The 13,132-nt window shown below is 35.7% G+C and overlaps 1 protein-coding gene across 7 annotated transcripts in view; it reads left to right on the top strand.

Moving 5' to 3' along the window:
* ATF7IP (activating transcription factor 7 interacting protein) overlaps positions 1-13,132 on the top strand; it is a 127,247-nt gene that overhangs the window by 79,046 nt on the left and 35,069 nt on the right. For all 7 annotated transcript variants that reach the window (XM_003126462.5, XM_005664060.3, XM_021092312.1 and 4 more), the window contains one exon: positions 4,296-4,361. In XM_003126462.5, the coding sequence (XP_003126510.2) occupies positions 4,296-4,361 (66 nt within the window). The remainder of the gene's footprint in view (positions 1-4,295; positions 4,362-13,132) is intronic.

Below are 13,132 nucleotides of genomic sequence, written 5' to 3'. Positions count from 1 at the left end.
CTTAAGTTGTTTTGCCTGGGGCTTCTCAGCCCTGATGCGTGGGGCCAAATTTTTCCTAAATGATCATCACTAGAGGAGTTCATGCTGATGATTATTCCCAAGACCTTAGCTTCCATTGTCCTTCCCCTGACAGTAAGCCACAGTCACTCCCTGTATTCCCAGGAAATTCTCCAAGAACTGCAGGCAAGTCTGACCCAGATTCCTATGATCTCTGCTTTGCTCTGGGACCCAGTGCAACAAAAGGCTGTGTGTACCTTTCAAGACTGGAGTGTCCGTTTCCCCCAGTCCCATAAAGCTGTGTACAAGCCCTTCTGGCCCTCAACACTAAATGATCTCTGGGTTACTCCTTCCAATGCCAAATATCCATGCATGGGAACCTAACATGGGGCGTGGAACTCTCACTCCTGTGGTGGGTGAGCCTCTGCAGTATAGTTACTTTCCAGTCTTTTGGCTGCCTATCTGGCAGGTATGGGGTTGCTTATATGGCTTAATTGCCCTCTCCTGTCATCTTGATGTAGCCTTCTCTTTGTCTTTTTAAGTAGCATTATCTTTTTTTGATAGTTTCCAGTGTATTTTGTTGAAGGTTGTTTAGCAGTTTGTTGAAATATTTTTGTTTTCCTGAGAAAAAGGTGAGCTCCAGTCCTTCTACTTTGCCATCTTAATCCCTTTGCAACTTTTATTTAAACAGCTACCATTGTGCCCTTATACAGGAAATGATAGATATGCCTTAGAAGTCAAGAGCAAATGAAATAGTAGTAGTAATCAAAGACATAATAATAGCATGTTGCTTTCTTAAACTAAAAAACAAAACAAAACAAAACACAAAACTTGGCTTTTTAAAAATCTCAGAGAATACTTACCAAAAAAGAGGCCCAAACTTAGGCCTATTATAACAGATACTTTGATTTATGATTAAAAAATTGTACGGTTTTCCTAGGTTAAAACAAAAACAAAAGAATCTGCTCTTTGATTTCTTTTTTATAATATTAAATGGCAGAAGACAGTATGTCAGTGTCTAAGTTGCGGTTTCCTTTCTGTGCCAGTAGTTTAATTTTTTTCAGTGATGAAATTCTGCTTTTTAAATTTTTTGACTTTTTTTTTTTTTTTTTTTTTTTTTGTTTTTTTGTCTTTTTTTTGTCTTTTTGTTGTTGTTGTTGTTGCTGCTATTTCTTGGGCCGCTCCCGCGGCATATGGAGGTTCCCAGGCTAGGGGTTGAATCGGAGCTGTAGCCACCGGCCTACGCCAGAGGCACAGCAACGCAGGATCCGAGCCGCGTCTGCAACCTACACCACAGCTCATGGCAACGCCGGATCGTTAACCCACTGAGCAAGGGCAGGGACCGAACCCGCAACCTCATGGTTCCTAGTCAGATTCGTTAACCACTGTGCCACGACGGGAACTCCTAAATTTTTTGACTTTTTAAGGCTGCACCCACAGCATATAGAGGTTCCGAGGCTAGGGTTCAAATCAGAGCTACAGCCGCCAGCCTACACCACAGCTACAGCCACACCAGATCTGAGCCTCATCTGCGACCTACACCACAGCTCAAGGCAATGCTGGATCCTTAACCCACTGAGCGAGGCCAGGGATTGAATCTGCACCCTCATGGATACTAGTTAGATTTGTTTCTGCTGAGCCATGACAGGAGCTCCAAATTTTTTTTTAAGTATTTGAAATAAATAAATAAGTAAGTAAGTAAATAAAAGGAGTTTCCGTCATGGCTCAGTGGTTAACGAATCCTATTAGGAACCAGGAGGTTGCAGGTTCGATACCTGGCCTTGCTCAGTGGTTTAAGGATCCGGCGTCACCATGAGCTGTGGTGTAGGTCGCAGATGCGGCTCGGATCCCACGTTGCTCTGGCTCTGGCGTAGGCCAGTGGCTGCAGCACCGATTCGACCCCTAGCCTGGGAACCTCCATGTGCCGCGGGAGCGGCCCCAGAAATGGCAAAAAGACCAAAAAAAAAAAAAAAAAAAAAAGTATTTGAATATTATGGACCTATATGATATGAAATTGAAGTTCTCTTTACACTGCAATTCATAGCTTCTAGAGGTAACCATTGGTAGCCTTTGTATTTATTCTTGACCTTTCCCCATATATAGCAGATACAAAATAATTTTTTAAATTTGTTTTCATTTTTCAGTGCCAAATGGTATAATAATAATTGCATAGTACATATATATTATGTGATTTACAGAATACCTACCAGATAGTCTGCTAAAAGAATAACAGAAAGACATTCTTGTATAATTTAGGATATAAAAAACACTTTCCCATATGCCTTTCTTAAAAAAATTACTTGAAATATTTTATTCACATAAAGGTAATTCCATATTAAGAATTAAAAAAAAAGCTGCTCTGTATCCTTGGGTGTTAATAATACTGTTAACTTTCTAAGTCCTGAGGAAAAATTTTCATCTTGGGAGTCATAGGTAGTTGATTGACTAGCCCATGTCAGTGGACCTCAGTACTGTTAGGTTTGGGGGGAGGGTCTCCTTTAGAAGTGGCTGCTTTATGGACTTCCTGTCATGGCTCAGTGGTTAACGAACCCAACAAGTATCCATGAGCACGTGGGTTTAATCCCTGACCTTGTTCAGTAGGTTGAGGATCCAGTGTTGCCATGGCTGTGGTGTAGGTTGCAGACATGGCTCATATCCCTTGTTCCTGTGCCTGTAGTGAGGGCTGGCAGCTACTGCTCCAATTTGACCCCTAGCCTGGGAACTTCCATATTCCATGGGTGTGGCCCTAAAAAAGCAAAAGACTAATAAATAAAAATAAAAAATAGAAGTGACTACTTTGTGAAAGAAACGCTAAAAGTAATGTCTTTTTATGACATGCTTTGAGATTATCTGAGGGAGCCTTTCCTTGGGCAGGCCTCATGAACACACTTAGAAGTTTAATTTAAAATTCTTAAAAATATATTTATCATAAAATAGCAGCATCAAAACAAGACAAACAGTTGAGTATCACATCTGTATGATATGATATACAAAATACAAAAATACTCATGTGGTGCTATGGTAATTTTTCTATTTTTTTTCTTTGTCTTTTGTAGTTGTCCAATATTTATGGATATATATGTAGGCAAAATATGTGATCAGGCAGTTTTTATAAACAGTATGAAGGGTTAATAAAATAATTTCACTGACAAATGTTAATCTTAAGAAAGTAACATTTTTTTTGTGAGTTTATTACAGGTTAATAGGATATGAAATTAAATGTCCTGAAGAATATCGTATGTGCATGCATGCATACAGACTGCTTTTGAAAGTGTAAATTGGCAAGGCTTTCTGAAAAAGCATTTTAGATGGGAGCCTTAAAACTATTCTGTCTGAGGAATTCTGCCTCTGTGAATGTAGCCTAAGTAAATAATCTAAAATAACAGAATTATTAATTGTAATATTATTTTACTGAAGCATTTGAGAACCATTTAACATATCCAGTAGGAAAGAGAGTGTATAAATAATGATTCAGTATATTATATACTATATTATATACTAATATGTACTATGTATATTCTTCGTATATACTGTATACACAGTATATAGTATATTGTGTATACTATATATATACACCATGTATTCAATATATAGTATAGAGTATATACTACGTATATGTTCAGTATATGTAGTATTGGTAAAGGATCTTACTTATGACTTACAGATATGCCTACTACATAATTCTCAGTGAGAAAATTAAATGTGTTTACAACTATAATGACAAAAGATATGAGCACACATATTCAGAAATGTACTTTTTCATGAGCAAACTTGCAGTTCAAGGAGGAAAAAACCAACCTTCTAAAATTAAGTGTTTACCTTTGCGAATTTCTGTTGTTGCTCAGCGGGTTAGGGACTTGACATTGTCTCTGTGAACATTTGGGTTTGATCCCTGGCCTCGCTCAGTGGGTTAAGAATCCAGTGCTACAACAAGCTATGGTGTAGGTTGCAGATGCAATTTGAATCTGGTGTTGCTATGGCTGTGGCATAGGCCTGCAACTGCAGCTCCAATTTGACCCTTAGACCAGGAACTTCTATATGCTGCAGGGACAGCCCTAAAAAGAAAAGAAAGAGAGTGTTTACCTTTGGCTATTGAGTTCAAGGATCATTTTAGTTTGTGTTATGATTTTCTGTATTTTTCAAATACATGTTTTATAATGAACTTGCCTTATTTATTTATTTTGCTATTAGCCATCGTCTGAGGATCCTATTACTTGTGGGTTTCCTGTTATGTGCTCATGGGTTATTTTTTATTACTATCATGCCACTTGATTTATGTTTGTTTTTGCTTTTTTTAGGCCAAGATAGCCAGGTTAACCAAACGCTTTGGAGCAGCCAAAGAAGATCTTAAAAAAAGACAAGAAGTAAGAATTTCTATTCTTACGTAATTAATGTTTACCTTTAAGTGGTCATTTCAGGAAGTACTGACTTCGGAGGAAACTCTTCTTTATTACAGGTCTGAAATTTGCTTTCATACTGTGTACTCCCTGCATGTTATTTCTGGACCTGCAGCCCCAAAACTAATTATTAACCCTTTCTAATCCTACACTTATTTTCTTACACCAACGCTTATATTAATCTATTTATGTTAAGGCATTTTTGAAGTTGTATTCTCTATCCATCTTTAAAATTATGTTTTGGGGTTTTGCCTTACCATGTTTCTCTTTTTACATATAGACATACTTTGGCGATATTGCAGATTTGGTTCTAGACCATGGCAGTAAAGTGTTTATTACAATAAAATGAGGCACAGATTTGTGAAAATCTTTTTTGTTTAAAAAAATGTAAAAGTTATGTTTATGCTATAGTCTATTAAAGGGGCAATAGCATTATATCTAAAAAAAATACATACCTTAATTAAAAAATACAAAACAAAGAACTATTATAATATCAAAACACTGATCATAAATCACCACAGCAGTATAATAGTAATGAGAAAGTTTGAAATATTGAGGGAATTAACCAAAATGTGATACAGAGATGCAAATTGAGGAAGTACTGTTGGAAAAATATTACTGATAGACTTGCTTTGCACAAGTTGCCACAAACCTTCAATTTATAAAAAATGCAATATCTGCAAAGTGCAATAAAATGATGTATGCTTGCTTGTACTTGCCAGTGTCCTAGTTTAGTCTGTTATTTCCTCCAAAATATTTTAGTGTTACCCTGCCTCTAGTAGCCCTGTTCTCCTCTTCCTTTCTTCCTCATGTAGTTAAGTCCACATGTCATAGCATTGACAAACTGTAGTCTAATCTCACTTTTGCTTTTTGTTGTTTCTTTAGTTATTCTATAATATGTATTTTTAATATAGCACTTGTACATTATAGTATTTTTTAGTTGAATTTTTAAAAAACTTGGAGTATAGTTGATTTACAATGCTGTATTAGTTTCAGGTGTATATAGCAAAGTGAATCAGTCATACATATAAATATATCTTTCTTTTCCGATATAGATAATTACAAATCATTGAGTACATTTTCCTATGGGTTCTCATTAAAAAAGGATAGAAATCTTACCTTTTTTTTTTTTTTTTTTTGCCTTTTTTGGCCATACCTGAATTTCTTCCCCCCCCACCCCCCATTTGAACACATTACATTTCTTTGTATCTTGATTGACCCATTGCCTGGCACATAGAATTGCCAGTAATAATTATTTCAGTAGTAGTCATTATTCCTATAGGATTTTTTTTCCTGTTGTGATTCATTTTCATTTCTTCTTTACTTGACTTTTTATTTTAAAATTTTTAAAAATTTTTTTGGTCTTTTTGTCTTTTCTAAGGCCACACCCACAGCATATGGAGGTTCCCAGGCTAGGGGTCTAATCGGAGCTGTAACCGCCAGCCTACACCACAGACACAGCAATGCAGGGTCCGAGCCACATCTTCAACCTACACCACAGCTCATTGCAGTGCTGGATCCTTAACCCACTGAGCACGGCCATGGATCAAACCCGCAACCTTATGGCTCCTAGTCGGATTTGTTAACCACTGAGCCAAAACAGGAACTCCTTTACTTGACTTTTTAAAGCAAAATTTATTTTGAATAGTGATAGTTACAAAGGAAGTTCCAGCAATAGTACATAGACTCCTATGAGCCCTTCACTCAGTGTCCCACAGTGATGAAATCTTCAATAGCTGTAATACAATATCAAAACCAAGCTGTTAATACAATTCTGTTAAGTAGTCTTAAAGATCGTAACAGTTTCTACCAGTTTTTTCATGAATTAATTGTGTGCGTGTGTTTCTATGAAGTTCAGTATCATGTATAGATGTATGTAACCTGTTGCTACAGTTAAGTATAGAACTGTTTCCTCACCATAAAGGGACTCACTCCCTCGTGCTGCTCATTTATAATTTCACCCTTCTCTTGACCCTCACTCCCTGCACCCTGGCAACTACTAATCTATTCTGCAATCTCTATATCCTTTTCACTTAAATTTTAAACTCTGACTGGTCTCTTTTTTTTGAGCAACTGACAGTTTTATCTTTGTTTATACAGGCTAATCTCATCAAATCCCATTTGTGTATAGCCAAAGATTTATTAAAGTTTTCATCAATGATGTAATTAATTCTGATTTTATTTATTTATTTATTTTTAAATTCTTTGGGGGGGGGGACGTCTTTTTTGTCTTTTCTAAGGCCACATCCACGGCATATGGAGGTTCCCAGACTAGGGGTCTAATCAGAGCTACAGCTGCTGGCCTACACCACAGCCACAGCAACGCAAGATCTGAGCCATGTCTGCGACCTACACCGCAGCTCACGGCAACGCCGCCGGATTCTTAACCCACTGAGTGAGGCCAGGGATCAAACCCGCAACCTCGTGGTTCCTAGGTGGATTTGTTAACAACTGAGCCACAATGGGAACTCCTAATTCTCTGATTTTAAACTCCACTTTCCCTGTTTCGTTTGTTATGACATAAGAATTAAGCTATTTTATTTCTTATATTAGAAGATTGGTATAAACCCTTTTTTTAAACTGTTTTTTGTTATGCCTGAACCAAACTTAGGGGTTTGAAATTTTTCCAGTATTTTGTACAATATGAATTTTCATTTTTTCTTTTCATCCTGTGTCTTAACTAAGGAGTGCCGCCCACTGTGTATTTTTCCAGTATTTTTACATATCAAATTTGTTCTCAAAACTGCTTTTCAATTCTTATTTGTTTAATCAAAGGCAGAGACTTCAGGGAATAAAGATGAAAACATTACAATCCTTAAAAAGTTTTTTATGGAATAGCTGCAAGTAATATATAAGCAAGGACAAATACTATGTAATTCTTAAAGACTAGAAAAGATTAATCTGAACAATTAGCATGTGTGGTACATGAAGAAAATGTTAAGGTGGTCTTCAGTCTTTCAAATTTTGTTCCTGTTTTCTTTAGTTTGTGAGTAAGTCCAATTCAAAATTTAAAAACTTGGACATCTTTCTGCCTACTCTCCCTCCCCCTTAACCCTTGGAAACCATGGTTCTATTTTTCTTTTTCTTTTTTTTTTTAGGACTATACCCACAGCATATGGAAGATCCCAGGCTAGGGGTTGAATCCATGCTGTAGCTGCTGGCCTGCACCACAGGGACAGCAACACCAGATCCAAGCTGCATCTGTGTCCTATAGCAAGGCTAAACCCACTGACCAAGGCCAGGGGCTGAACCCACATCCTCATGGATACTAGTCAGGTTCATTACTGCTGAGCCATGATGGGAACTCCCATCGTTCTATTTTCTGTATCCATGATTTTAACTACTCCAGATATTTCATAAGTGCAGTCATATACTGTTTGTTGTTTTGTGACTAACTTATTTCACAAAGCATAATATTCTCAAGGGTCATCTATGTTATAGCATGTGACAGAATTTCCTTCTTTTTAAAGCCTGAGTAATACTTCTTTGTATGTATATGCCACATTTTCTTTATCTGTTCATTTTATTGGTAGATATTTGGGCTGCTTTCAATTCTTGGCTCTTTTGAATAATGCTGCAGTGAACAATGGTGTGGAGATACCTCTTTGAGATCCTGGTTTTGACACTTCTAGATAAATACCCAGAAGTGAAGTTGCTGAGTCGTATAGTAATTCTGTTACTAGTTTTTTGAGGAACCTCCATACTGTTTTCCTTAGCAGCCACACCATTTTACATTCCTACCAGCAAGGCATAAGGGTTCCAATTTCTTTATATTCTTGCAACACTCATTTTTTTTCTTTTTTTCTGTTTGTAATAGTGTCTGCTGTAATGGATGTGAGAAAATATCTCATTGTGATTTTGATTAGAATTTCTGTAATTAGTGATGTTGAACATATTTTCATATGCTTATTGGCTATTTTGCATATTTCCTTTGGTGAAATGTGTATCTAGGTCCTTTGGCCATTGCTGAATCTGATTACTTGTATTTTAGTTGTTAAGTTGTAGGAGAGCTTTATATGTTGTGGATATTAATGCTTCATCATGAATGATTTGCCATTATTTTCTCCCATTCCATAAGTTTGCTTTTCACTCTTGTTTCCTTTTATGTGTAGAAGATTTTATGTTTGATGTTATCTCCTTTGTCTTTTTTATGCTTTTGTTTCCTTTGCTGTGATCCAAGAAATTATTACCAAATCTACTGTTCTGAAGCTTCCCTCTATGTTTTTCCCTAGGAATGTCATGATCTTAAGTTTTACATATAGGTCTTTAACCTGGTCTAAATCTGGTATGGTTTAATGGTCTAACTTCATTCTTTTCCATTTGGATGTGCAGTTTTCACTTCATTTATTAAAAGACTGTTCTTTCCCCATTGTGTAGCCTTGTTAACCTTTCAGAAGATCATTTAAATCATATATAAGAGTTTATATCCACCAAAAAAGAAAACTATCGGCCAATATCATTGATGAATATAGATGCAAAAATTCTCAACAAAATCTTAGCCAACCGAATCCAACAACATACCAAAAAAATTATACACCAAGAATTTATATCTACAGTCTCTATTCTGTTCTGTTCGTCTATGTCTGTCTGTATTATAGCACCATGCTGTTTTGATTAACGTAGCTTTGTTTAACATGTTTTAAAACCAGGAGGTATGACGACTTCAACTTTGTTTTTCCTTTACAAGAGTGTTTTGGTAATTCAGAGTTCCTTGAAATTCCATATGAATTTTAAGGTGCTTTTTCCTGTTTCTGTGAAAAAAATTACAGGAATTTTGGTTGAGGTTGCATTGAAACTTTGGTTCACTTTGGATAGGATGGACATTTTAACAATATTAACTCTTTCAATCTGTGAACATGAGATGTCTTTCCATTTATTTGTGTCTTTTATTTCTCTCAATGAGGTTTTATAGTTTTGAGTGTAAAGGTCTTTTACCTTCTTAGTTTGCCCCTAAATATTTTATTCTCTCTGATGATTGTATAATAGATTATTTTCTTAATTTTTTTCTCAGTTTATTCATTGTTTGTATATAGAAATGCATTTGATTTTTTTGTTATTGTTGAGGTATAGTTGATTTACAATGTTATGTAATTTTCAGGTGTATAAAATAATGATTCACAATTTTTAAAGGCTATGCCCCATTTGTAGTTATAAAATATTAGCTATTTTCCCCGTGCTCAACAACATGTCTTCAGAGCTTATTTATTTTACATGTAATAGTTTGTACTTTTTAATTCCCTACCTCTGTCTTTTGCCTCTCCTCTCCTTGCTGGTAACTACTAGTTTGTTGTTTATATCTATGAGTTTGTTTCTTTTTTGTTATATTTACTAGCTTGTCTTATTTTTTAGATTCCACATATAAGTGATATCATAGCATTTGTCTTTCTCTGAAAATATGTCTGATTTTTGCATTTTGGTTTTTCTGTCCTGTAACATTGCTGTATTCACTAATTAGTTCAAACATCCACCCCCCCACCCCTGGAATCTTTAGGGTTATCTAAATATAAAATGTCATCTGATAGTAGACACACTTTTACTTTCCAGGTTGGCTGCCTTTTATTTATTTTCCTTGCTTAATTGCTCTGGTAAAGCCTTTCCAGTACTATGTTGAATTGGTGAGAATGGGCACACTTGCCTTGTTCTTCATCTTAGAGGGAAAGAATTCAGTTAGTATCCATTGAGTATGATGTTAGCTATGGGCTTTTGATATACGTTCTTTTTAATGTTGAGATAATTTCCTTTTATTTCTAACTTGTTGAGTGTTTTTAACATGAAAGATATTGAATTTTGTCAAATGCTTTTTCCCGCAACAATTGAGGAGATCGTGGGGTTTTTTTCCCCCCCTTCATTCTTTAATATGGAGTATTATTTTGATTGTTTCTCATATGTTGCACTGTCTTTCCATTACAGGGGTAAATCCTATGTGGTCATGCTGTATAATTCTCCTCATGTGTTGATGAATTTTACTTACTAGCATTTTGTTGAGAATTTTTGCATATGTGTTTATCAGAGATATTAGCCTGTAATTTTATTTTGGTGTCTTTGGCTTTGCTATCAGGGTGATGCTGACTTCATAAAATGAGTTTGGAAATGTTCCCACCACTTCAGGTTTTTTTTTTTTTTTTTTTTTATGAAGAGTTGAAGAGGACTATTGTTTGTTTTCCTTAAATGTCTAGTATAATTCCCCGGTACAGCTATCTGGTCCCTGACTTTTTTGCTTGTTGGGATTTTTTTTTTTTTTTTTTATCTTACTACCATACCTGCAGCATATGGAATTTCCTGGGCTAGGGGTTGAATCAGAGCTTCAGCTGCTGGCCTACACCATAACCACAGCAACATGGGATCTCAGCCACATCTGTGACCTACACCACAGCTTATAGCAATGCCAGATCTTTAACCCACTGAGCGAGGCCAGGGATTGAACCTGCATCCTCATGGACCCTGTGTCAGTTTAGATTTGTTGTTTTTTTCTATTGATTTTGTATTCTCTTTGTCATTTATTTCTGATGTAATCCTTATTATTTCCCTCCTTCTTCTAAATTGGAATTTAGTTTGTTTTTTCTTTCCTAGTTCTTTGAGGTATAAAGGTAGGTGTTGGAGTTCCCATCTTGGTGCAGCAGTAACAAATCTGACTAGGAACCGTGAGGTTGCAAGTTCGATCCCTGGCCTTGCTCAGTGGGTTAAGGATCTGGCATTGCCGTGAGCTGTGGTGTAGGTCACAGATGCAGCTCGGATCTGGCATTGCTGTGGCTCTGGCATAGGCCAGCAGCAACAGCTCTGATTAGACCCCTAGCCTGGGAACCTCCATATGCCAAGGGTGTGGCCCTAAAAAGACAAAAGATAAAAAAATTTAAAAAATAGTTAGGTTGTTGATTTGAGGAGTTTTTTAAATGAAAGCAAACTTTTATCTTTGTAGTACATTTGTTGCATCAATTTCCCCACAAATTTGGTATGTTGCGCTATTATTTATATATATCTCAATATATTTTCTACTATTCCTTGTGAGTTCTTTTTTTATTCACAGGATTTTTAAGGGTTTTTAAAAATTTCTACATATTTGTGACTTTTTTTGTTTTCCTCCAGTTGTTGATTCCAAGTTTCATTCCATCATGGTTGGAAAGATACTTGGTATGGTTTTCATCTTTTTAAATGTGCTGAGGCTTATCTTTTGTCCTAATATATGATCTGTACTGGAGAAAGTTCTTTGTGTGCTTGAGAAGAATGTGTATTGAGTGAAAATTTCTACATACGTTTCTGTTAGATCCACAGTGTTGTTCATTTCTACTATTTTCTTATTATTTTTCTGTCTAGAACATCTATCCATTATGTAAAATTATCTATTGAAGACTCCACTATTACGTATTTGTGTTTCTCCTTTTAAAAATCATATATTCAAGGGTATAGAATTTACATTCATATATTTATAAATATTGTAACCAGTCAGTTGATTTTTATCATTATGTGATGAATGTTCTTTGCTCTTGTGATAGTTTTGACTCAAGTCTACGTTGTCTTATATGCATATGGTCATTTCTACTTTGTTTTTCTTATCATTTGAATGAAATGTCTTTTTCCTTACTTTTCCTTTCAGCCCGTTTGTGTCTTTGGACCTACAGTGTGTCCCTTCTTAACAGCATATAGCAAGGTCTTTTTGTGCGTGTGTCTTTTTGCCCTTTCTAGGGCCGTTCCCGTGGCATATGGAGGTTCCCAGGCTAGGGGTCTAATCGGAGCTGTAGCCGCCAGCCTACCCTAGAGCCACAGCAGTGTGGGATCTGAGCCACGTCTGCAAGCTACACCACAGCTCATAGCAACACCAGATCCTTAACCCACTAAACAAGGCCAGGGATTGAACCTGCAACCTCATGTTTCCTAGTTGGATTTGTTAACTACTGAGCCATGACAGGAACTCTTTTTTTTTTTAAATCCAAGCCAGGGTATGTTTTTCTATAGAGAATTTAGTCCATTTGGATTTAAAGTAATTAGGGACAGACTTATTATTGCCATTTTGTTAAATAGTTTCTGTTTGTCTTGGAGCTATTTTGTCTCCTTTTTTTGCTTACTCCTGTATGTTTCATTTGTTTATTTATCTGTTTAGTTAGTTTGTAGTGATATGTTTTAACTCATTTCTCTTTTTGTGTGTAACTTGATAGCTATTTTCTCAGTGGTTCCCATGGGGTTACGTAAAATATCTTAAGTTTACAACTATTTTAAACTGGTACAACTTAAGTTCAGACATAGCTTTCCTCCCATCACTTTACATTATAATTGTACATTATATCTTTTTGTATTTGGTGTACTTTAATGTGGATTTACAATTATATTTTATGCCCAAATTCCATACCAGAATTAAATGCAATTTTTTGCACCAAGTTTATAGTAATACAGGATTCTGTATTTGTATATTTACTTTTGCCAGAAAAATTTATATTTTCATTTCCTTTCAAGTTGCTATCCAGTATCCTTTCATTTATACTTGAAGGAAAGTATAAATGAAAGCATTTATACTTTTAGCATTTGTTGTATGATAGATTAATTGGTGATGAACACCCTCAGCTTTTTAATTACTGGGAAATTCTTAATTTTTCCTTCATATTTGAATGATTGTTTTGCTGGTTATAGTATTGTTTAAGGGCAGGTTTTTTTTGTTTGTTTGTTTTGTTTTTTCCCTTTCAGTACTTCTAATATATCATTCCACTCCCTTATGGCCTGCTAGTTTTCTGCTGAGAAAACCACTGATG

Source organism: Sus scrofa, chromosome 5 (assembly GCF_000003025.6).
Source record: "Sus scrofa isolate TJ Tabasco breed Duroc chromosome 5, Sscrofa11.1, whole genome shotgun sequence".
NCBI lineage: Eukaryota > Metazoa > Chordata > Mammalia > Artiodactyla > Suidae > Sus > Sus scrofa.
Note: the sequence above shows the minus strand (reverse complement) of the source record. Positions and strands in the feature narration are given on the sequence as shown.